This window comes from Sander lucioperca, chromosome 21 (assembly GCF_008315115.2).
Source record: "Sander lucioperca isolate FBNREF2018 chromosome 21, SLUC_FBN_1.2, whole genome shotgun sequence".
NCBI lineage: Eukaryota > Metazoa > Chordata > Actinopteri > Perciformes > Percidae > Sander > Sander lucioperca.
The window spans coordinates 7818876-7844914 of record NC_050193.1 but is presented as its reverse complement, the minus strand read 5'-3'; the positions used below and the strand labels follow the sequence as shown (position 1 = coordinate 7844914).

Sequence of the window (26039 nt, the reverse complement as noted above, 5' to 3'; positions counted from 1 at the left end):
GGCCCACAGCATTGATCAGATCGCAGGGTAAACAGATGAATATGTAAACAGAGTAATAACTTCAGACAGCGCCTTTAATTAAACGCAACACAGAGGAGATTAGCTGGAAAGCCCGAACAGTCGCAATTAATCACAGGAGCTCATGGTGTGTTCATGTGCATGTGAGTATAAGTGTGTGTGTGTGTGTGTGTGTGTGTGTGTGTGTGGGGGGGGGGGGGCAACTGCATATGTGCAGTTGGGTATATGACAAGGAGAGAAATGCATGGAGGAGAGGCTCTGTACTGTATGTATGACAGAGAGAAATGGTTTTAAGATACAAATCACTTTCCCATCAACCTCACAAGGCTTTTCACCGGTGTCAGCGCCTTCTGTGTTTTGCTGTATGAACTGACGCAAAGCAAACAGATTTACTGTCACAATACTCAGAGATACAGAGTGTGTAAGTATGTCCGTGTGCCCTGGTGTATGTGTGTACTACTCTTACATACGTGTGTACATACCTCCAGGTACGTGTGGGAGAAGAGCGGCTCTGTGATTGACGTGAGCTCATCCCCCCGCCTGCGGCAGGATCCCGACGGGACCCTGCACATCTCCCAAACGTGGTCGGGTGACATTGGAACATACACCTGCAGGGTGACCTCAGTGGGTGGCAATGACTCCCGCAATGCCCACCTTCGAGTCAGGTCTGCATATTTGCCTTATGTCTCCCCTGTCTTATCTTACCGTCTGTATTTTTTTCCCATCTTATTTACGTCCCACTGAGACATGATGGATGGATGTTTTCCCCACTGTTGTAGTTTATCACCGCTCTCCTCTCTAATCAATCAAATCCTCTAATATTTACAATGCAAGGCTCTTGGTTTGGCTGTTTAATTCTGTTATTTGCTGCCTCTCTTGTCTGATTCTATTTCTCTTTATCACTTTGTACCTCTCATATGTACAAACAGGCAACTGCCCCATGCTCCAGAAAACCCAATAGCAGTTCTGAGTACCACAGAGAAAAGGGCCATCAACCTCACATGGGCCCAGGCCTTTGATGGCAACAGCCCCCTGATTCGCTACATCCTGGAGGTCTCAGAAAACAGTGAGTGGTTCAGTGTGATTCCCCATCACGAATGCACCAGTGTCCCCATTAACAAAGCATGTTGCTAAAAAACTGATGCATTTATTGTTTCTAGTAAGTCATTTTAAAGTCCATATTGTTACTTTATACTCCCTGGAAACACTCATTTGCTGCCCCTCTTATTATATTACATTTCCATTGTCTCCCTAAAATTGAAAAGTTGCATCCTCTCTTACCATCTGCAATCAGTATAACTCAATTGCCTCACCTGTTCCTTGCAAATGATCAGGGGAACCAAATTGTGTTGATGCCCAATGCTCTTGTCTTCCTCTCGTTTGATAAAATTAAAGAAGTGAGAATGCTTTCACCTATAGAGAGTAAATCGTTCAGCCATTTCTCATTGAAGCTCAGGCTACTGAGAAGATGACGACTCATTAAGAGGAAAATGAATCCGAGTATGCAGATGGGATCTGTTTTTTGGATAATTGAATTTCAATCTTATATTTAGAGGGAGTGTACACAAAATAAATGACTTGCTTTTTTATCAGCAGCTGCATTATTATTACTGAAAATGAAACTATGGTGTGCAATAATAGTCAGAAATAACATAGAATTTAAATTTTCCAAGTGCTGAATAGATTTATCTTAAGAATGTTCTCACGAGGTCATTTACCGTTCACTTGCTATTGCTCACAGTTCTGTCTATTATGTGCGTCTTCTCTGCCTCAGATGCTCCTTGGACGGTGCTGCTGGCCAACATTGAACCCGAGTCTACCGGGGTCACTGTTGGTGGCCTCATCCCTGCGCGCTCGTACCAGTTCCGCCTGTGTGCCGTCAACGACGTGGGCAGAGGCCAGTTCAGCAAAGAGACTGACCGGTGGGTACTGCGCTTATTATGCATCTACTGAATATTAAAGATGTTGCTGGTAGTCTGTGTAACTGTGTATGCTGATGAGAACAGCGTTGCACTTCAGGGACTTTCACAGTTCTGGAACAATCTGTTCTTCTCCCCCGCCTTGGCAGTTCAATGGAAGTGATTACTTCATGTGAGTTAACTTTTTGGTCTTCACTCCTGTGGGAGTGAGCGAGAGACGAGCCAGCTTCGGGACGGGCCTTTTCAAGATAAAACTGTGAATGAGCTGAAATTGCACTTTGTGAAGACTTGATGGGTGCGCTGACCCAGCTTCATCTCTCTCCCTCCTATTAACTGTCTTTGTCGTACTGCATAGTAAAATACAGAGAGGCTTGAAAGAGCCAGAGCTTCACACCAACTCAAATCTCGAGTGAATTCTCTTGACTAGCAAGACGAAACGGTCATCATCATACAGCCGCCCCCCCCTCCCCGCACACACACACGCACACACACACACACACACACACACACACACACACACACACACACATGCTTAGCTCATCATGAATCACCTATACACACACCACTGTCCAACCTTGTCCCCATCAACACAACCCATTTGCTGTTTTTATACCTGCAGCAAGGAACTCCCTCACAAGCCATCACTACCCTTCACATACCTTTTCGTACCACACACTCTTTCAGAGAGTTCCTGTGTGAATGTGCCCAGACAAGAGCACACCACAGGAGGGTGACTGAGCGTCAGTGAGAGTGCAGGGCTTTTCTGAGGCATCTCTTGGGCACACCTCTTTGATCCTAAACACTTTGCTTCATCTCCTTCAGAGCAGTGCTCCGGTCCACTGGGAAGAAATCAAGATGTCATCGTAAATTGGCTTTAGGGAAAAGTCTGCTTGGATCTCTCTTTCTTGTTCTTTTATATCTTTCTCTCACTCACACTGTCTCTCTATTGTGCTGCTCCATTTTCACCATAGCCTCTTTGATCCTTGTCTTGCCATAGCAAGATGTCCCTCCACGGACAGTATTATAGAGAATATGCTTTGGACAAAGACACAGCCACACGTATCCCAACTTTCCTTTATGGTGTTCCAAAGAAAATACAAAAAGCTGGCTTTATTATGATTTGATGCCTATGATGAAATAGGATAGAAATATGCAGAAACTACTGATAATGAATGCATGGTTTCACTCTGTGTCTCTTCTTTAACCTCTCTTTTTCTTTTTCTTTCCTTGCTGCTGCAGACTAACTCTCCCAGAGGAGCCTCCCAGCGCCCCCCCTCAGACAGTCATCGGAAGTGGCCGCACCAATCAGTCCATCATGATCCAATGGCAGCCACCCCCGGAGAGCCATCAGAATGGGCCACTCCAGGGCTACATCATCAGGTAAGAAGACCATGACAGGCTGCATTATTTCTTCCCAGGGACAGGTGTCTGTCTGGGTCAATGCCATTCAGATGTGATAATAACTGTTATTTCAGCTCCTTTTCCTCCTCTCCATTTTGCATGTTTCCCGCTCACTGCTGCAATAGAATAATTGGTGCCAATTAAATACCTTCCCCTCCATTCATCTGTTCTCACCTCCCTTTTGTTAACCGTTTTGTGCATGGCTTTCCCTCCTTTACCACTCTCCTCCATCTCTTTTTTAGGAGAATCTGCTTTCTAATATATTTGTCTGTCTGTGTGGTCTCTGTCTGTCTGTCTGTATCCCTCCTCGCTCTGTCTATCGATTACTCCCTCTGCTGCAAGGTACTGTCTGTCGGGGCTTCCAGTGGATTGTCAGATGAAAAACATCACCAACCCAGATCAGACCAGTCTGCTTCTGGAGGACCTCATCATCTGGACCAACTATGAAATCGAAGTGGCAGCTTATAATGGAGCGGGCCGGGGCACCTACAGCCACAAAGTCACTGAATGGACACTGCAAGGGGGTGAGTGCAACACACAGGCTTTACATATTCTGTATATATATATATATTATGGCATGGTGCGTTTATTTATGCCGAAAATGATTGTGTGTACATATATATATATATATATATATATATATATATATATATATATATATATATATATGTTTTTTTTTTTTGTATTTTGTATTATATATGTGTTTGAATATATTGAATGAAAGTCTGAATATTTTGAATGTCTGAATGTCTGAATATTTTGAATGAACCTTGAATATATTGAATGAAAGTCTGAATATATTCAGACATTCATTCAATATATTCAAACTTCACATATATATATATAATAATTTCCTAAACAGCATGCCATAATATATATATATATATATATATATATATATATATATATATATATATATTTACACAAAGCCTACAAACAATCCAAGCTACCAAGTCTGCAAGCATTGCTTTATGAATTTCAATTTTTTTCCTGCAGTTTAGGTGCTTTAGTACCAGATAATTTATTTAGTTCTACAAATTCCATTCATTACCTGGAGTCTCATCATGTTAGTCCCTTGGCTAATGTTAAGCCTGCAGCATAAAACTTGTGACTGATGGTTAATCCAATCATCTGTTTTTAACGAACAAATTAAAAGCAATTACAGCCCTGTTTTTCCCACAGCATGCGTTTTAAAAAAATCCTTTGCTAACCTTGAAAAGCTGATTCACGCACGTTGTGAAGAAGACCACAGCAGTCATCACTTAGTAAAGACTGCAGCAGCAAGGCTTTTAAAGGAATGTAAAACCTTTTGATTTTGCCAAAGGAAGCAGCCTCGGTTGACTGTTCTCGTTCTACATGCTAAGTAGCATAATTAGAACACGCAGTGTGAACTTTCCCCGGTGTCATACAGCTACATATTTCCGTCGCGCCCGGTGATTTCAGCACATTATGATCCTTGCCTCCCCTGTCTATTCAAAATCTTCAGAGGAGGAAAGTCAACTTGTACTAAGCCAAATCTAAGATTATTTTTGCCACCGAATCTAAGACTTTTTTTTTATAGAAATAGACAAAGTAACAAAGTAGGCTATAGCTAATGCATTAGCTTGTTGAAAGGTTAACCCATGTTTTCATTCCAGGAAGATTGAATAATGCTCACTTTACTGGCTTTCCTAAAAAATCCTAGATCATAGATTACGCAGAGTTCAAATTGCTGCTGCTAGACTTTAACAAACACAAGAAAGAGGATATCGCTCCTGGTTTAGATACACTGCGCTGGCTTCCAGTTATATTTTAAATTCCTTTAACTTATATATATATATATATATATATATATATATATAAAGCTTTGAAAGGCTTAACACACTCACATATCTCTGAATCCCTGTCATGTTACATCCACTCCATGGACAGAGATCTTCTACACCAGACTCACTAAATATTCTCAAGCGCACTCATAAGAAGATTGGGAGTGTTTCCATTTCCTCTCCCTGCTTAGATGCATTTATTAGAGAGGGTGAATCAGCAGATATTTTGACTTTATTAGGTTTTACAGGTGTTTGTGATACTGTATATCAGTCTGTTAAACTGGTTTCAAGTTCAAGTTAATTTATTTGTATACCTTTTTGTCATGAGCAAGTTAAAAATTAAAAAGAAATTGAGCAAAAAATAGAGCAGTAGCATAAAGTATACTATACTAACCTGACAGCAGCAGGTCTGAACCCCACACTCATTAAAACACACACAGGAAAATTTTTATTTCACTTCCCTGTCTCTTCCCCTGCAAAAAAAGTAGATAATAATTTCATCATCCAAGTCAGTGTCAGTGAAATACGACAGTGAACAAGGCGCTCATGTTGTTTAGCTCAGCTCTCATTAATTGGATGTTTCTGTCACTCACTCCATTAAAGGCTCAAGAGCCGATCATGATGAGCATTTAAATACGCTCAAAACGAAATTGCGGATAGCATGGGGATATGAGGACCAATACTGGCCAATCAGCTTCATTAATGTTGGACTCCCCGACTGTTTTCTGGTGTTACATCAGAATCGCATGCTCACTTCAAACAAACTGCTGCAGGGTTCACCTGGAAGCTGCCTGAGGCAACCGCTCTCACACCCGGTTTGATTGGCATGTTCTTACTTCCCCAAATGAGCCAAAATAAAATTAAATGCTTTAGCCTGATTCTCACGCTGGAAACGAGGCTGGTCTGAAAGTGCCTCTTGTACATTTTCATTTTTTTCCTTCCTTATCTCATTACCATTCTCTCATTTCCCCCTCCCTCTTCCTCTCTCCCAATCTCTGTCTTCTTGGTTTTTCTCCCTCCTCTGGAACAGTGCCCACTGTGCCACCAGGAAATGTACAAGCCGAGGCTGTCAACTCCACCACTGTGCGTTTTACCTGGAGTGCCCCAAGCCCTCAGTTTATCAATGGAATCAACCAGGGATATAAGGTGAGCCACTTTATGTCAACTGGTACACTCTAGTGGTCAGAGCTAGAGGAGCACTGTCCGCACAGTCTCATTACGTTGTCTGAAAGCTTAATTTTCTCAATAGATCATAAACTCAAAAGATGTGAACGGTATTTATTTGACTTCTTACTTTATTAAATGTTAAACTAAACAATGTTGATGCTGCCAGTGGTGTGCCTAAAATGTGCACATTAACACCCATCATTTATAGCTGTTGGCCTGGGAAGTCAATCGTGCAAACGAGGTCAGTGTGGTGACAGTGCGGCCCAACTTCCAGGACAGCGTTCATGTTGGTTACATCTCCGGCCTGAAAAAGTTCACAGAATACTACTCATCAGTGTTGTGCTTCACTACCCCTGGAGACGGCCCACGCAGCCCTCCTCAGCGGTTACGCACACATGAGGACAGTAAGTTTTCCCATTCAGGATATAGTATTTGCAGATAATTGCATGTTGTTCTGTCCGTTTACTGCCTCTTTTTATTTTTATTTTTTACAGCCCCTGGTGCTGTGGGACACCTTAGCTTTACTGAAATCTTGGACACCTCACTAAAAGTCAGCTGGAAGGAGCCACAAGAGAAAAACGGTCTTCTCACAGGTAACCATTAAAGATAACTTTGCAAAGTTGACATGTCTTCTCTGCTTCTCTCAATGTATGATTCACCAAGCTGTGTTTACTGTGAACACTGCATAACACTATTTGGATTTTGCCTCCAGGCTATCGTATCTCCTGGGAGGAGTTCAACAGGACCAATACTCGTGTGACCCATTACTTGCCCAACCTAACTCAGGAGTACAAGGTGACAGGGCTCACTGCTCTCACCACTTACACCATCCAGGTAGCAGCCATGACCTCCAAGGGCCAGGGCCTGCTCTCCGCCTCCACTATTTCCTCTGGTGTACCACCAGGTGATTGTTCAGATGAATAGATTAACTGTTTGACTAAGTTGAGAATGTAAAAGTACTTCAATTATCCACTGAAAAGGCTACAACCACTTACTGTGACTCAACGGATTTCTACTCAGCTTTTTCTTAAAGCAGTGACATTTGGAAATTGATTTTAATCTGTCCTTCCTCCGTTCTCCTCCACAGAGTTGCCCGGTCCTCCAACCAATTTAGCCATCTCCAACATCGGCCCTCGCTCTGTCACCCTGCAGTTCAAACCTGGTTACGATGGCAAGACATCCATTTCCCGTTGGCACGTTGAAGCCCAGGTAAGATGCTTCATATCTATTTTAACATAATGACAACAGTTTTTTTTTTTTTTTTTTTTTTTTACAACTTGTTTGATGTGTTTGCTTGTTTGATCAGTGTACAGGTATTACGATAACAAGTGGGTTGTTTAATTTGTTCTGCTGCTGATATCACCCCATTCTCTGTGTGCATTTCAGATTGGCATAATAGGAGAGAATGAGGAGTGGCTGATGGTTCATCAGCTGGCTAATGAACCTGATGCTAGATCACTGGAGGTCCTAGACCTGAACCCATATACTTTCTACAGGTGAGCACACACACAGGGCGGCTGTGGCTCAGGAGATAGAGTGGTTGTCCACCGATCGGTGGATCGATCCCTGGCCCCTACAGTCTACATTCAAAGTGTCCTTGGGAGTGTCCCAAGATACTGAACCCTAAATTGGTCCCAATGTGCCATTAGTGTGGAAAAGTGCATTCATTTTATCTATTGAGCAGGTAGCATCTTGTATGGTATGAATTTGTGTGTGAATGGGGTGAATGGTGCCTGTAGTGTAAAGTGCTTTGAGTGGTCGCTAATATAAAAATGCAGTCCAATTACAAACATTTATACAGGGGCTGTATATGAAAGAAAGATCTTGGGCACAAACGTCCCATGAAAAGTACATTATGAAAATCATTGAACCTAATACATTTTTGTCACTGGTTATCTGTAATCTTGATGAATCAATTTACTGTTATATAAAGCATGATTTATCCATCAGCTGATTTTCTTTGGCCCAGGTTCCGAATGCGTCAGGTAAACATTGTGGGCACCAGTCCTCCCAGTCAGCCCTCCAGAAAGATCGAGACCCTGCAGGCCCCTCCAGACATCTCCCCCACCAATGTCACCCTGCGCACAGCCAGTGAGACCAGCCTGTGGCTTCGCTGGGTGGTAAGTTGTCATAACCCATTGCACATTGGGCCTCGTGTATATGAATTAAGTGGAGTTTTAGTAGATTATTATTAGATTTAGATATGAATGTCTAAGTTTTTCCTATTCAGACTACGCTGAATGCCTTCACATAAGCTATTTGAAATTGCTGGGGTTTTTTTCTTTTGTGTGCTCTCGTTGGTGGAAAATCATGTTTGGACTGAATTGGCAATATGCCCTTCGGAAATTAATTGGATACAACATTGATAAGATAAGCTTTTTCAAATCAGATTTAGGCAATTTCCATTTGCCCATCCAAATCACACAAAAAATCAAATTTTTCATGTATTCAAAAGTTTGACATTAAATGATGACTTTCTCCTTGACAGTTGGCTTCATGAAATGTTGGCTTTTTCTTTACATTTGTTCTTGTACTCTTGGGGTTGTGATATGATGAATACAGGCCATGGCACTGATTATGTTTTTATGCGCTCTGATTATTGCTGCTTCTTGTGTCAGCATTTGGCCAGTGTATTGTTTGCCACATCTGTCCATTATCATCACTGTGCCAGTGCTTGAGCAGTGCCAGGCAGTGAGAGACAGAGGCGAGATACCGCAGCTCCTGCAGGATTATAAAGAAGGCATGTCACCTGGATTTAACAGCAGATGGGTGTCAGCTGTGCGATATGACTCTTTAAATGAATGACAAAGCTCAATGATTGCGACCCTTTTCAAAAGATGTGTGTTAAACTGTCATAAATGTTTGAGGTCATGTCCGTGGAAGTCTTAATCAAGGCCACATTAATTTCAAGCACTTTGATAGAAATAAGTCCAGTACATATTTAGGTAGGTATGTTCACTTATCATGCTCACTATGTGCATGTGTCAGTGCAAGATATACTGCATAGAACAAAGGATGGTCTAGTTTTAGATTCCTACTGGCTGAGTGACTTTTGGTGATTGCTGAAAGCCCAGCAGTTAATTTCAATATTAATGAGTCGCTCAAACCTGTACCTATGCCTTTTAAGAGCTACGGTACATTGCCTTATATTATTATTGATTTAACAGATTTAGTGAATGTGCTATTATTTTAAGACAATGGAGTATTTGTTTTACATTTAATAAAACCAGTAATTGCAGAACTAAGTGCTGAGAGGGTTTAGCTTTTCTTCCCGTATTGCTTCTCATCATTCCTGACAACACCTCTTAGCTGTTGTAAAATCACGTTGATGTATGGCCTCTCATGGCTTATTACTTCATTATGCACTCTGTTATGATGTAATTTATATTGATCTTGCTTGAACTGGAAGAATAAAAACAAAACGAAAATCCTCTTAGCCTCTTCCAGAGTGGGAGTACAATGGGAATCCAGATCTCGTTGGCTACCGGGTCCAATACTCTAAAGCCGGCTCTAAAGGGGGAGTTCTCTCCCATGTCATCATGGACCGGCAGGAGAGGGAGTTCACTATCGAGGACTTGGAGGAGTGGACAGAGTATGAGGTCAGAGTTCAGGCCATCAATGGTATCGGCTCTGGGCCCTGGAGCCAGCCAGTTCATGGCAGGACCAGGGAGTCTGGTAAGCAAGGAAATATATGCAAACACATGCCAAACACTTGCATGAAGGTGTGCTTGAAGTGTGCTAAGCTCTGTGCTTTACCTCTTACTGTAGTACCCTCCAGCGGACCCACCAACGTGTCAGCTTTCGCCACCACCTCCAGCAGCGTCCTGGTGCGGTGGGGGGAAGTCCCAGAGGCTGACCGCAATGGACTGATCCTGGGGTACAAGGTCAGCCCCCTTACACCATTCACCTGAAAACTATCTCTATTTAAGATTAGGATCATCAGGATTTAGCATCGCAATTGTTTTTCTGAAAGATAAAAAAATATTTTAAAAAACTTCCTGTTTCTTATTTCCTCATTGCCTTAAAGTCATCTAAGTGTATAACATTCAGTGTATGTGTATTTCAGGTTGTGTATAAGGAGAAGGACTCAGACACCGCTCCTAGCTTCTGGGCAGTGGAGGGCAACACCACCCATAGTGTCCAGCTGACTAATCTGGGCAAGTACGTCCTGTATGAGATCCAGGTCCTCGCCTTCACACGTATAGGAGACGGAAGGAGCAGCTCGCCGTCCATTTTAGAGAGGACCCTGGACGATGGTAAACAAATCCAACTGACCCTTTGAAATTGTATAATTATCTAAACAAACTTGTTGTTAATCAATTCATCAATCATTTTCTTGTGTGAAGTATTTTTTCAGCAAATTATTGAAATGTTCTGCCTTAAGAAACATGTTATACGTATAAGGTTTTTTTTTAATCTTGTTTTAAGATATATTTCCTTGGTTCATTTGCTATCAGTGGATTTATGTCACATGTATTACTCTTGTCTGATTTGTCTTTTTGTTGATTTTTCGTGTGATAGTACCTGGCCCTCCAGTCGGCATCCTATTCCCAGAAGTCAGAACCACCTCAGTCAGGCTCATCTGGCAACCTCCTGCACAGCCCAATGGCATTATCCTGGGTGAGTTTGCAATATACAGACTTTCATCTATGACATCAGATATTATCATGAGATAAAAAGAAATGTCCCTCAAAAATACTATTGTTTGATTTTGTAGTGCAGCTGAATTGTCTTTTTTCTGCATTACTTTATATTGATATGAGTTTGTCCTCTCAGCCTATCAGATCACATACAGAAGAAACTCTTCAAATAGCAACGCCGCAACCGTAGACGTGCTGAGCCCCAGCGCGCGACAGTACACAGCGTCTGGACTGAAACCAGAAATGGTTTATGTATTCCGCCTCACTGCTCAGACACGAAAGGGTTGGGGTGAGGCCGCTGAGGCTTTAGTGGTCACAACAGAAAAGAGAGGTACGTGTAAAATACTGCAGCTATTTAATTTATTTAAAATGTAATTTCCCCTTGTGGGATCAATAAAATATTCACCTCTAAATATAAAGTTTAAGATTGCGTGTGTGTGTGTGTGTGTGTGTGTGTGTGTGTGTGTGTGTGTGTGTGTGTGTGTGTGTGTGTGTGTGTGTGTCTTTCAGCCCGACCCCAACCCACGAGCCGTCCCGTAGTGCCTCAAGAGGAAGTTCAGGCTCGCACAGTGCTGTTGTCATGGGAACCAGGCAGCGATGGCCTGTCCCCCGTTCGTTACTACACAGTCCAATACAGAGAGCTGCCGGACAGCAACTGGACTGTCCACTCTGCATCAGTCAGCCACGAGACACACTCCTACATAGTGAATAGGTAAATGTCCCCCTCAGCATCAGCAGTTTTTATTATTCAGTCAAAAAATAGAATGAGTAGGACAAAACATGTCATACACATTGCTCTCTTTTATTTCTCTTCGAAGGTTAAAGCCTTTCACTTCATATCAGTTCCGTATAAAAGCCACCAATGACATTGGAGACAGTGAATACAGCCAGGAAAGCGAGGCCATCACTACACTACAGGATGGTAAGATTCTACGACTGGAGTAATTAGACATGAAGCAAAAATGTCACCATTACACAGTCATTATCCATTGATGTTCTGTTCAGTTGTACAAGAACACTTTTGTAATTGTATGAACATGCCTTTACATCGATGTTTTGTCTTTGGATTTTCAGAGAGAATGCTTTACGTCAACAGTGTGTGTGTTTACTCTCAAGCTGTTTCCTGGCAGACTGTTTGAATTATATATCACTCTGCTCAGCTGTGTTGGTTTGCTAACACCAAAAATCTCTTCTTTCCCCTATCTTCTCTAGCTCCAGACAAAGCCCCAATAATTCTGTCTGTTACACCTCACACCACCACGTCTGTGCTGGTCCGTTGGCAGGTACGCTGTTGAATTACTTGGCACTGTGTGTTTTGCCATTGGAAGAATGAATGTGTGTTTGTTAAATATTGGGCATTAAGCAGACCTCTTCTCTTTGTAGCCTCCCTCTGAGGATCACTTAAATGGAGTCCTTTTGGGGTTCAGGGTCAGGTACCGGGAGTTACACTACGACCGGTTACGCAGCTTCACTGTCCGCACAGTTAACAGTCCCTCTGCCAACTGGGCTGATCTCACTGGTGAGTTTATTTGTTCACTGCTTATCCATCAACTACTTCTGGTAATATGCAGAAAGTACTGCTATGTGGAATCTTAAATGTACTTATTTTTACATCCAAGTATTGCTTTGATGCTATCAGTAAGGCCTGTGGTGTGTTTTGCTAAGTAGACAGATAAGTCTGCTAATATTGCCACTCTTCCTCAATCCTGTGATCTACCCTTGTTTTCCCAACCCTGCCCATCCTCTATTTAAACTCCAGCTCCTTACAGCATCAGGAACTTGAGCGAATCCTCGCTCACCCAATATGAACTGGATAGTAAGTCTTATATCTCCTTTTATGCCTCTCTTCCATCACTCTCCATCTGTTTGCATGTCATCTCTTACATAAAAATATGCCATTTGTATAATAATTTACAGCAACTGCGCTTTGCCCCATCCTCCCACTCAGCCGCATCCGCTGAGGGGCTGCCGCTGATTCTTAAAAAGTGTATATGACTTTAATCTCTTCAAGCTGCCCTGACATTATTTCAGTGTGTTTTCTTTCTTTTTAATCACTGACAAATCTTCCCCGTGTCCCCACACTAACCCAATATTTTCATCACTTTGCCTTACAGTTCCACCCCTCTGTCTTTTTGTTCTATTTGTGATGTTGTCTTACCACGAGCATCACTATGACTGTGTGTCTCTCTGGAGAAACTTCTTATTTTGCTCTTTTATCTTAACTGTTTCATTATAATGCTGCTATCGGTTCTCTCCTTGCAGATTTGAGTAAACACAAACGCTACGAGATCCGTCTCAGTGTGTACAACGCTGTGGGGGAGGGTCCCAGCAGTGCACCACAGGAAGTGTTTGTTGGAGAAGCGGGTATGTTTTGTCCCTCACTGTGCAGCATGTGTTCTACTTACCTTTAATCTCTATTTCTTACATGTTAAGCAAGTCATATGAGACATAACAAAAGGGATAGTGTTGTTATTCACACTCTGTTCCATTCTAGTCCCAACGTCCCCTCCCCAAAATGTGGTGGTCCAGTCCTCAACAGCCACACAGCTGGATGTAACATGGGACCCTCCTCCTCTGGATGCTCAGAATGGAGACATACAGGGTTACAAGGTATGAATAGTGTGTCTTTTTTTTCTGTGTTACTGCAAATCAGGCAAGCCTACATCATGGCTTTCTTTTTTTAAATATTTTCATTGAAACATTCTGAACTCTTTTATTCTGTTTATAGATCTATTTCTGGGAGTTTCAGCTCCAGAATGAGACGGAGCGCCTGCGTACTCTGTTCCTGCCAGAGCTCGGGGTGAAGCTTAAAAACCTGACAGGCTACACCACCTACATGATCAGTGTGGCAGCCTTCAATGCTGCAGGGGATGGACCCCGCTCCCTGCCCACCAGAGGGCGCACTCAGCAAGCAGGTGAGTTGCGATAAATCCAGATGCGGTTGAAGGGATTACATTGATTGCTCAAAAGACCAGTGGCATTAATCTTGCAGCTAAGATCTTCTGCCAACACCATGTGGCATTTCACAGTTCTGTATTTCTTTATACCCCTCTGTCTTTCCTCTGTCTGTCTCCCTCTGTCGTCTGCACAATGACATTCCTTCTTCTTATGTAATCGTATTACTTATTGTGCTCAAGTGTTTGTGTGGAGTACCATCTAAAGGTTGGTCTTCTCTTCAGTCACAAAAGGTGCCTACAAAAGAATAGATGATGAGTACTTTCATTTTGAGTCAGTGTGTTACAAAAACTGGAACTGAAGTACTGCAACTTTCAGACAAATAATGTAAGACCCACTCCTTTTATTCACCAAGAAATAAAACATTTTCACTAAAGAGTTTAGTTTGGTCCTGTGAGATATAGCAGAAGAGATCAGAGTCTTCTTGGTCCCTTTATCCAAGCCACGAGGGTGGAAGCCTATTGACAGCGCAGGAGCAATGAATACAGAGTGCGGGGGACACATGTAGATTAGTTTTTGGCCGCAGCTGCACAAAGACGTCTGTGTACCAGCGAGTGAGAGTCCCTCCTCTGCGGTTTCAGCACAAAAATGGTTTACAGTATAAATATCTCTTGTCTTTTCCACCCCCTTGAAGGCTGTGACATTGGCGAGGGGTACAAAGTGCTGAGAACTTAAAAAACACAGGCAGGAATTTTGGCTCTCTGCACCACAGGGTACTGGGAAGTGAGCCAATACAAGCTTTTGTGAAATGTATGCAGAATTGTGGCAAAATCCTGACACTTAGCTAGATCTGGGTTGGGTCAGCACACAGATTTCTCACAGCTCTCCTTCAAGGTCACAGAATGATTTTGCACACTCTTATGTCGACTTCCAATTTGCTTTTTAGTGACTTATTAGTATAAGTATATTATTAGTATAGTGTCGTAGGATTTATTTTCTTTTTTGCATTGCTCTGAGTTGTACACCACCTGTTTTTTCACGCACACAATTTGTTATTCATGCCCTGATAACAATGAACAATGAAACCGCTTTCATTTTTAATCTCCTAGTATTTCTGATTAATGTCATCTAGCATAACAGCTTTTCTTTTCTTTCCTGAATATATAAGATTGCATGCTGTAGAATATCAGTACTGCCTTTGGATTCCCCTCTGTCGTACTGGCCCAAATTTACTTTTGTTGCCAGTTTACCCAAATGTCTTGGGAGTTTGGAGCAAATAGGGGAAGTAACCGTGCTGTTGAAAACGTACTAAGTTAACCCTCTGAGGACAAAAGACGCACCAGCGCATCCAAACAATGTTTGACAAAACTCCTACTCAAAAAGTGATGTTACAAAAATGTATTTCAGACATTCATTTCCTATTTTAATCATATATTACCCTACGACTTTGGTGAACTCATTTCAAGCACCGAAAGAATTCGTACAGCACATCATAAGATATGGTTTGTTTTTTAAAAAGAGATTTGAGGAATTTCAAAAAAGCCAACGTCAACGTTTCAGCTTTAGCGCCAAATTATCTCTTTACACATTGCTCTGGGACAGATTTGGGGCTCACTATACAGAAAGCTGAGTTTGATTTGAACATTTTGATATGAAACACATGGAGATCAGTTAAATGCAAATACCTTAAAAAGGTAAATTTAAGAAGATGTGTGAAAATGCCTTTAGACCCCAGACAGTTAATATTGTGACTTATGAAACACAGATGTCTACTGAAGAGGAACGTAAAGAATGAATGACAAAACTCTTGAACTTGAAATTGCTTGCTGTAAACTGATATAAAATAATAATGAGTTAATTTTTTTTTTTTATTATTAATCTGTCCCAGTTTGTACATTAATTACATCATTTTAACTAAAAACACTAAAAAAAAATACAAATGTTTTGATGAATATGCACTCCAAAGTGACATATCCACGTCATGTAGTAGGTAACTGTAGTATGTTTTGTCACCTCTTTTCTCTCTTTCTTCACCAAAAGCTCCAAGTGCTCCCAGCTTCATCCACTTCAGTGAGTTGACCACCACTTCGGTCAACGTGTCCTGGGGAGAGCCTAAGCAGGCCAACGGCATCATTGAGGGCTACCGCCTGGTTTATGAGCCCTGCACTCCAGTCGATGGTGAGAAACTCTGCCTTGAGCCTAATAACTCTGTCATGTCTTGACATTCCTCAGATGGCTTTCTCAGACTGTGATTTACAACCTCTTGCCTTTACCCTATACATTTTAACTCACGCTGCATAAGATCATGCTCTAATCTGTAACAGGCCCTGCAGTAACATGGCATGGCTGATAAAATATAGTTGGAATGCTCTGGTGAGACTTTGCACAGCTTCCTCTCTCCCTGAAAGAAACATGGCTAATAGCTGGTTTAGTGTGGTTGCCTGGACCAGATTGTCAAGTAATTGGGAGCAGAGGTGGAATGCTGAGCTGAGGCTGCTGTGGTCCCTTGGCTATCCACTAATGGACCCAGAGCAAAGCCGAACAGAGCAGTTAAGACAGGGAATATCAATTGGTCTATTATAAAAAAAGGTCCTTGTGTTTCTTCCTATCTGGATATCTAGAGGACTGCTGGGTAATAGACCTTTTCTGTTGTATATGCAAAAATATGCATGTCTCTGATAGTCTGTCTGTGTAGTCTTCTGACTCTTTGAATTTGTCTGTGTGACTATGTGTCTGTTCATGTGCAAAAAGCGTTGCTATTTGTCGCCTGTACGTAGAAAGCAGCATCTAGAGTCTTTAGTGTTTCCTGTACAGACTCCTCTCCTCGCACTCCAGGTGTCAGTAAGATAGTGACAGTAGATGTGAAGGGCAGCGCTCCCCTGTGGATGAAGATCAAAGACCTGGCTGATGGCGTCACCTATAACTATCGCATCCGGGCCAAAACGCTCACTTACGGCCCCGAGGTGGAGGCCAACATCACTACTGGGCCTGGAGAAGGTAGGACTCTAAATCTTTGATGCATTACTGCTTTTTTTGATATTCATGTCAATAATATCATCTTTTAGGATGCCTCCTTGACTCATAGCAGGCCATATTTTTTAACTATTCACCATTTATGTCTTCCCAAGGAGCCCCAGGCCCTCCTGGAGAACCCTTTATTTCTCGGTATGGCACTGCCCTCACACTGCATTGGACCAGCGGTGATCAAGGCCGCGCACCCATCACACGATACGTCATCGAGGCCAGACCCTCTGGTGAGCCGCATACATGAACAGTTTTTGGGTTCCATTTTCTCAACTACTACTGTTTCCTGTTAGGGAAAACTCAGGAGCAGCTAGACTCTGGATACCTGAAGAAGGTTCGGGAGACTTTGATGACTTAGACAGAAACATTTAATGAATCTCGATCGAGGAGAATTAGGATTAGCAATACACTTTAACCATGGTGTAGTGTCATGTAGTGCCGTCCCAACTCTGAAGATCCTGTCTTCATGAAGGAGTATTTAAACCCATGCTGGACACACAAGATGCAAGTTTACCAAATAAGGTCCTTCTTCTGTCTATGCATGTGTGAAGATGCTATTTGATCATTTATAACAACTATTCTTACCTACGTAACAAGTCACGTTGTAGGTACCCCAGATCACATGCAGCACATTGAACTTCTTATCCAGGGTTTCTATGTGTGTGTGTACTGCAGTTTCTGTGTGTATGAGTGTTAGGCGTGTGTATGAGTGACTGAGTGAGTGTATGTGTAAGTATGTGTATGTAACTTCCTTCCCTGACCTTGGTGGGATGGGAGCACTTGAGGCAGCACTGTTTTATCAAACAGCTGTTACGTCTGCTGTCATCTATGGAGACATAGCGTTGAACTATTACTCTGCCTTAGACAGGTTATGACTTTTGCTGTTATGTTGAAAACTGACCTGAATGAGACCTGGGGTACCACTTTCTCAATTTACACAGCATGAGTTTATAAACTTGAAATTCTACCACATTTCCTATTCATATATTTTCTCATCTTACAATTAGATGAAGGATTGTGGGATATTCTTATCAAAGACATTCCTAAAGAAGTGACATCCTACGCACTTAACCTGGACATGCTGCGAGAAGGCGTCACCTATGACTTTCGAGTAATTGCAGTTAACGACTATGGCTATGGATCACCCAGCGCCCCCTCCCCCTCTATCTCAGGTACTTTAATCTAAAAAATAATGCCACAACATGTTACCAAAACAATATTTTTGTTCGTTAATGTCTATTATTTGTTATGTGTTTAGCCCAGAAAGTGTCTCCGTTCTATGAGGAATGGTGGTTCCTGGTGGTGATCGCGCTGGTGGGCCTTATCTTTATCCTCCTCCTTGTTTTTATCCTCATCATCCGAGGCCAGAGTAAAAAATACACCAAAAAAACAGATGCAGGTAGGAAGCACGACTGTCTGCTAAACTTACTGCTTCTGTCTCAGTTGCTCTGTCTGCTTCTGCAACTTAAGCTATCGACTGGAATTGGTCTTCCTCTGGGACAGCTCTGCTGAGAATGGCATTTTAACGATTGCACATCCAAAGTCTATTTTGGAAAATGGGATTGTAAAGGTTAGACAAATTACCCAGGTTTTCTTAACATTGTTTGGCTGACAGGGGAATGATGAGAGTAGAGGTTACCAGTGATACAGCTGACAAAGACAGGTGAATAAACATTATTGTTCATGTTTAACTGCAGCGAGGATCAATACTGGGATAAATGGCCTGGCAGTGGTTTAATGCTCAGGTCATTAGTCAGACTGAGAGTAATTATGTAACTATAGCACTAGCTGCACTCACACCACTGTATCAAGAAGCTGATTTTCATGATTGTGAATTATCCCAGGTGACATTGCTGCTACTCGAAACCCTAAAAAACATAAAGTAGGGGAAGTTAATTAATGTTAGTAGACTTAATGTTAATACTTCACATAATGGCTGCCAGGTAATCACAGTGAGGGCCTGTGGGGCTAATCTTTTAGATGTGGTCTAATCACCCAGCAGCATGGAATATCTAGTCGTGGAGATGTTAAGGAGGGACATTTGGGGGGAAAAGTAAAGGGTCAGGCCAAACCTTACTAAAGCCTCATATCAGTGACGTTTTAGCCTAGTCAGCATTTAGCATGGTGCAAGGGTTACCAAGGTCAGTAAACAGGGCTTAGCGAGACCAGTTCAGACAAGGACTGTATTTGTGCAGGGACGCAAAGAGGGCTTCTTAGCCCCTCTCAACCCCTCCCCAATTTTCTCAGCCATGAAGCTGATCTGTCTGTTTGTTTTACTAGAGGCCATGACCGGACAGTGGGCCTGACTAACTGTCAAAAAGCAGCTTTTTTTACAGTTTTGTACATGCAAGTTGAAGAGGATGTGATCAATAAAATGCCTGTATATAACTTTTTTTTGTTTTTCTGTTTAAAAAAATCTATTTAACTGTTTAAAAAAAGAACTATATGCAAGTTCAAGCCATATGCTTGAGTTTTATTGTGTCGTGTTCAACAAATCCTTGAGACTGAAATTGATTTTCCTGAAGATCACAAATCACTTATTTCATTCCACAACCCACACAGTGTCGTCCTCATACCCCTGTCCAGGCAACCACTCCAATTGCACAGCTCTGCCTCTGACCCACGGAGAGATGGTGCGCCTGGACGAGGGACGCTTCCCAGCCCTGGAGCTTAACAACAGACGCCTCTCCGTGAAGAACTCCTTTTGCCGCAAGAACGGCATCTACACACGGTCAGTCCCAAACAATCAACCACGGTGTTCAGCTGATGAGCATGGTGCATCCATTTCCTTCATGCACAAATTCCACTTCTTAAACATATTGTTAACTCAGTTTTCTCTTCTAATTCAGTGTTACATAAGTGTTACTTATGATAGAGACAGAAATTAATAATGTAGTTGTGTGTGTCCCCTCTCATCCCTCACAATAGTCTGTCAGTCTTGAGAGAACAAACCGAGCCAAGAAGAGCCCGGCTGCTGATTTGAAACTCCTTTCGCTCCCCTCGTTGATATTCAGTGTTTGTATGAAGCAACTATTTATATAAGGGGACAGCACAACACCAGCTAATTAGCATTCATGAGCTTCTGCATTGCTCTTTGTCTGTCCGTCACTGCTTTAGACAAAGGGTGCTTATGGGTCGGAGTCGGACATTTTCTTTTGGCCTTCAGCCCAGAGTTTCTCACCAGTGCAGTGCTGTGAGCGGTGTCTCGATGTAAAGTACAACACCATCGGTTTGCCCTTCTACCCGTCAGCAGGACTTTGGGCTCTTTGGTAATGTTTAGGTAAATATTAGATAAGAGGAATTTCACAAACTCTGTGGCTCAAGAAGCAAAGGGAATTTGTAGAGACATGGTTCACACATAATTGGTGACTGGATGGATGGCCACATGGTTGTTTTGGGGGATGGGAGTCCAGACTCTGCTTCTTGTTACAGCAAAACAAAAAAAGATGATGCTTTTTGCACATTATGATGGAATGTGCTAAATGGGGTGCATTAAGAGCAGGGTGATCTGTGCTGTTTTTTCCTTGACCAAGGAGGCCAAGAAGGGGATAAAAGGGTCTTAAGTTGCTGCGTATCTTTTGAAGAGCTCCATTCTGGTATCGTACTCTCTGCTAATGATCTGTGGATGGAGGAGGAAGAGTGGGAGGGTTCCCTACAGGATATTTGAAAGGGTGAGGAATAGAGGGATGAATTAGACAGATAAGGCAATTGCAAAAATGCAGTGCTCCTAAATAATTCAAAGCTCACTGGCAGCATTTAGGAGTGTGATCAGTAGCAGGATCCATCGCCCCTCCCCATGCGCTCACGTGACCCCATTCTTTTAATGTCTGACTCAACCTTATCTGAATTCTAAGTAGATGTTTATTTTTTCACAGTCAGCCCCCTCACGTCATCCCCTTCAACCCAGAAGAGATGTCTCTTTGTTGTGTCAACCCTTTCATGGCCCTTGTCATGTTGTGTCTTATAAGCTTCCTGTTCTTGGCATTCCCAGTGATTTAGCTTGCATATATCTCAGAACATATTCATTTGTATTTGAGAGGCCGTCAAGGTTGTCTGCTTATTGCCTTAATATTACACTTGACATCACAGCGTTTTATGCCTGCCTATTCTGCCCCTACAACATTTTCCATTTCAGATCATTTATCTTTCATTTTTCTTTAAATTTACTTTCATGCCATTTCTAGTTTAGTTCATTCTTGAATCTTTTTCTGAAAACAACCAAGCAAACTCTTCTCTTAATGCTGTGTTAGCCTGAGTTACATTCTGAGCCCACCGATGTAGCTCAGTGATGTGAATGTAGTGCTCCAGTTTTTGACATCTCTGACCATCCAAATCAATCCCAGCAGACCTTGAACACAGCAGCAGTCATTACTGCAGAAGAAGAAAAATAATTGTCTGCATGGATGTTTTTTTCTGCTTCGCTTGATGGACTTAATGGCTGGAGATAAAAGAAACCAGGAGTCTTTTACTTGACCGCTCATAAAAGAATGCAGGGCCATGCTTAGTTAAACAGCTTTTTTGGTTAGGTCAAAATCTCTGACTGACTCAATCTGTACAGCCATTCTGCTCTAATCACCACAAAGAATCCTTTCATGAAGATGCTCGTATGTTTTCATACAGGATCTTGTTTGTGCATTGAGGTGAGCTGAACTCAGCCCGCTGCCAAAGCTCCTAACGGACACATTGACAGAAGAAAATGGCAAAAGAATAAGACCAATTATAATCTCTTCCCTGTATTTTTTAACAGTGGCTTCCAGGAATTCACAAATAACCCATTCTTCTCGTCTGAACTAAGCTAACATTTTCATAATCAATGACTCTGCGCTGAATCTGTGCATCTCACTGAAGCCCCTGTGGGATGTGGAGCTTCTTCATTTTTAGAACTATTTTGCAGCCTTCCATTAGTCCTATACGAGTGGTCAGTCACAGGAATGACAGGGCATTTTAAGTGTTCTCTCCCTCTCTCTCTCTCTCTCTCTGTCTCTCTCTCTCTCTCTCTCTCTCTCTCTCTCTCTCTCTCTCTCTCTCTCACAGTTTTGCTTTCTATTTCTCACAGACACTTTTTCTTTGTCTCATTCTCTCCCATCTGTCCAGGTCTCCACCGAGACCCAGTCCTGGAAGCCTGCACTACTCGGATGAGGATGTCAGCACTAAGTACAATGACCTGATCCCCGCAGAGAGCAGCAGTCTGACCGAGAAACCCTCTGAGATATCTGACTCTCAGGTAAGCAGTGACCCTGGCTTGCAGCCCATGTCCACTCCACGTCTGGAATAGGCAATTAACTTAAATTAGAAAGTAAAATTCAACTGACAAAGTCCTCCAGGGCAGAGGCATAACCTTTCCTAACTCAAAAAATACTTATCTTATTCCACTTTCTTTTACTTTTGTCACATTCACATTCTACTGCCATTCTTTTTTGTCACAACCACTGCTGTTCAAGTTGCAACAACTAGATGGCTGTCTACTTACGAAGCAGAATGTCTGAAAATGACAAAAAACATTTGCCTCAAGTGGATAACCTCGAAATTAATAGTCATGGCTGACATCTCTGGATCTGACTTTTAAAACTGATTTCTCCCATGGGAAGGAAGTACGGGGCCAATTCTCATGTCTCATGTGTCTTGAAATGTCTTCACAACTAATTAATTTTCCTCAAACAGGAAATGCGGTATTAATCTGGGCTGCTGGGTCTCAACTCGTCATGTAATGATCTGAACAGCTCAGTGTGTGTGTGTGTGTGTGTGTGTGTGTGTGTGTGTGTGTGTGTGTGTGTGTGTGTGTGTGCGTGCGTGCGCGTGCGTGTGCGTGTGCGTGTGTGTGCGTGCGCGTGTGTGTGTGTGTTGTAATAGCGAGGTCCAGTGAAGGGACATGGAGGTTAGAAGTGATGAGGGATGATTGATACAAAAGGCAGAGAAGCTGATTGTAGCAGATTGTGAACATCTGTCTTCCCACACTTGCACTGGGTCTCCCTGGCCAATTTATCTGGTACCTGCACAGTCAAAACATTGTTCAACCTGGTTTGAACAAACACTGCTCCCGTGGGAGACACAAAGTGGTGTTTTTCTTTTCCTCTGCATAGCCTCCCACTGTTTACCTACCACTTGCGCAAATAAATGGTGCTTCAACATCTGTTAAGCTGCAGTGTCTCAATAGAGCAGTAGATGGGCAGGCACTCATCAGGGACACAAATGTGCCAAGTGTGATGTTTTTTGTGAGAGTAATTTGCTCTCTGTTTGTTTTCCTCAGCCATTTCAGTGTGCTGGAACTGCAACAGGATTCACCCACACAAACATTTGTAACTTACAAGACTGATGGTTTAATATTACAACGAAAGCTAAAATGTATCCTGTAAACATTGTCTCTGTCCAATTCTAGGACACTCTTGTGTACGCTTATCACTTCTGTGCTCCTCAGAGGTATGGGTGAGCTTAATAGAAGTGATTATCTGTCCCGTAGAGTTGCACATGGATTAATAGATTTCCAGTTATCTCTTAGTAGATTATAGCCTGCTGTGTCATGACCCAGTATTGTGAAGTTTGACAGTGAGGGTGCTGTATTAGAATCAGTCTTGATTTGAGAGCATGTAGCTGTCTCTGTAGTAAACATCCTAAACATATGTGTGTTTAGTAATCTCACAGTCTTCTAAGTTTTTTCCCTGATTGTCCCGCAGGGCAGCGACAGCGAATATGAGATGGATCAGAGCCGGCAGAAGACCCACTCCTTTGTCAACCACTACATCAGCGACCCCACCTATTACAACTCCTGGCGGCGGCAGCAGAAGGGCGTCTCTCGTCCGCCGGCATACGGCTACTCCCAGCCCGAGCCCCTTGTGGAGCAGGAGTCACGGCAGCACCCGCCACCCGTGCCCCCTCTGCCACCACTGCCACCTCTCCTCCCCCAAAGCGCCCCATCCCCACAGCCCCAATGCCAGGGCCAGGGCACTCTGTTCAGGTCTAAGGGAAGCCGGACTCCCACCCCCTCCCTGCTGTCCTCCGAACCCCCCAGCCAGCACAGCACCCTCTACCGGCCCCCCAGCAGCCTGGGCTGTGCCGCTCAGGCACCTACCGCAGGCTTCTCCTCTTTTGTTTGACACACAGCTCTCCTTCCAATAACGACAGGACCCTGAGGAAGAGTCTTTGATTTTGTTGCTGTTGGTTTATTTGTATTTTGCTCTTTTTCTATTTTTTTTCTTCTTTTTCTGTCTATTTGACAGAGTTGTTGCTCAATATTAAGCATTGCAGGCATCTTGAATAGCGTTTTCTCCTCTGTGAAGAGTGTGCGTGTATGATTGTGTGTAGCGCGTATGATTGGTTAATCCATGTGATATGTATTTTATGAAAAGACAATCATTTGAAAGTTTTTTTTATGCGTTGCTTAAATACATTTATTTGAAGGTACAACCATGTCAACAAGGTAATACAGAACCCAAGGCTCTGAAAAAAGAAAACCTTGTTTTAAAAACACTGTATTATTGTTTAATATGAGAGCTTTATGGAAAAACACCCACCTTAGAACCATATAGAGTATGGACCACTTGGCTTGCTGAGACTAGACTATGGAAAAACCAACTCTGATGGAATAATGTGATGTTGGACGGAGGACGAACTGATAGTGAGAAATGAACTCTGACTTTGGAGAGAGGCATTATGGTCACTGCGGCCCTCGGTGGCCTTTGACTTCCTCACTCTGCCTAATCATTGTTGGAACTGCATTGTGTGTTTACTATATGTACTTGTCTCATATTGTTTACCAGATATTTATATCAGTCAGCTTCAAGCTAAACATTTTCAGAACATCACTAGTGGAAATGTTATGAATCACATTAAAGCATTGTGGCACCTTTATAGTAGTCTGGGGGATGTGTTGATTGTGTGCTAGTACTCATGTCAGTAGATATACATGCTAAGATCAATTTCTGAATGTGCATCTGTTTGCTTTTATGTTGTCAGAGAATATGACAGAGGACCATTAGCACAAATCATCTTGGTTCAAAAGATTGTATCCAATCACAACCACTTCAAACAGTATGCTATTAATAGCTGTCAAAGAAGAACAAGAAGAACTGTCTTTGAACAAGTTACTGAGACATAAAGAACAGTGACCAAACTCTAAATTAAGACGTGAAACTTACGGACAGTACAAATTCAAAATAAAGAAAGCTGTTATGTATTTGTTCATGAGGTTGGATAAGAGGTCAGCTTATTGGTGTATCTATGTTTATTTAAGAAACTTTATTTAATGATTGACAGCAACAGGACACAAGTAATTGTACATGAAATGCATCACAGAGGATCGTCATGTGAGTTCAACATGTTACAGTGTAACATGGCATTGATATGACTGAAAATGTGTTTTATGCTCACCGTACAAACATATACATATGTTATGATGAGATGTTTTCTACCACTTTTTTGAATATGCTGGTTCTTTACTACAGTTGAATGGGGTATTGCTGTGCTGGAGGTTGGACTCATAGTGTATAAACTTCAAACGCTCCAAATTATCATCTGTCAAATTTCCAATGTGACCATCACTGTATACATCATGAAGGAAACATTATGGACCTATTCATGGTAGCTCTCTAAAATAAATTATTCTATTTTGTAATGGCTTTTTCTTCATGTCTCATCTGAATATTTTAGAATATAATGTAATGGTATACTATAATATATATATATATATATATATATATATATATATATATATATATATATATATATATATATATATATATATATATATATATATATATACTAATAATATATATTGGCAATTAAGGCAGGTGACTAATAATTCTGATATGAGAGAGTGGGAAAGCCATGAAACAGTGGTGTAAACTCAGGATTTTGAAGGAAATATAAACCATATCAGACCCTGCTGACAGCTGTTTTACACAGACAGTCCTAAGTAGACCTATTTGCATGGTCTGAAAGACAAAGTGATTATAGGTGACAATTGACCCTACAGTGCAGAAATGACCTGATTCACTCAGCCACAACAGAGACATAATTGGGATGCATAAGAGCATGAGTTCCAGGAAAGAATTTGAAGAAGAACCTGATCCGGTGCAAGCATGCTGAAAAGCTGGGGGAGGGTGGGAGAGTGTGCCTGGGTAATCTCCTTATTTCAGGCCGGAAAACATTGATCTTAAGCAAGGCAAAGGAGGGAG

General features: G+C 42.1%; 1 protein-coding gene across 2 annotated transcripts in view; it reads left to right on the top strand.

Moving 5' to 3' along the window:
* The window catches only part of LOC116059615 (protein sidekick-2-like), an 88591-nt gene extending 63114 nt beyond the window's left edge, over window positions 1–25477 (top strand). The window contains exons 13-45 of one of the 2 annotated variants that reach the window (XM_035996892.1): window positions 507–683; window positions 948–1084; window positions 1793–1940; window positions 3177–3317; window positions 3681–3862; window positions 6174–6289; window positions 6519–6714; window positions 6805–6903; window positions 7023–7214; window positions 7398–7519; window positions 7697–7806; window positions 8280–8430; window positions 9748–9985; window positions 10079–10194; window positions 10377–10566; window positions 10832–10930; window positions 11087–11281; window positions 11461–11662; window positions 11769–11872; window positions 12163–12233; window positions 12334–12469; window positions 12710–12766; window positions 13213–13314; window positions 13445–13560; window positions 13679–13865; window positions 15886–16023; window positions 16681–16842; window positions 16974–17099; window positions 17877–18041; window positions 18128–18268; window positions 19456–19600; window positions 21964–22093; window positions 23541–25477. In XM_035996892.1, the coding sequence (XP_035852785.1) occupies window positions 507–683; window positions 948–1084; window positions 1793–1940; window positions 3177–3317; window positions 3681–3862; window positions 6174–6289; window positions 6519–6714; window positions 6805–6903; window positions 7023–7214; window positions 7398–7519; window positions 7697–7806; window positions 8280–8430; window positions 9748–9985; window positions 10079–10194; window positions 10377–10566; window positions 10832–10930; window positions 11087–11281; window positions 11461–11662; window positions 11769–11872; window positions 12163–12233; window positions 12334–12469; window positions 12710–12766; window positions 13213–13314; window positions 13445–13560; window positions 13679–13865; window positions 15886–16023; window positions 16681–16842; window positions 16974–17099; window positions 17877–18041; window positions 18128–18268; window positions 19456–19600; window positions 21964–22093; window positions 23541–23960 (5011 nt within the window). In that variant the 3' untranslated portion in view covers window positions 23961–25477. Of the gene's footprint in view, window positions 1–506; window positions 684–947; window positions 1085–1792; window positions 1941–3176; window positions 3318–3680; window positions 3863–6173; window positions 6290–6518; window positions 6715–6804; window positions 6904–7022; window positions 7215–7397; window positions 7520–7696; window positions 7807–8279; window positions 8431–9747; window positions 9986–10078; window positions 10195–10376; window positions 10567–10831; window positions 10931–11086; window positions 11282–11460; window positions 11663–11768; window positions 11873–12162; window positions 12234–12333; window positions 12470–12709; window positions 12767–13212; window positions 13315–13444; window positions 13561–13678; window positions 13866–15885; window positions 16024–16680; window positions 16843–16973; window positions 17100–17876; window positions 18042–18127; window positions 18269–19431; window positions 19601–21963; window positions 22094–23540 lie in introns of both variants that reach the window. The other variant, XM_035996891.1, reaches the window with a different exon arrangement.
* The last annotated feature ends 562 nt before the right edge of the window (window positions 25478–26039 follow it).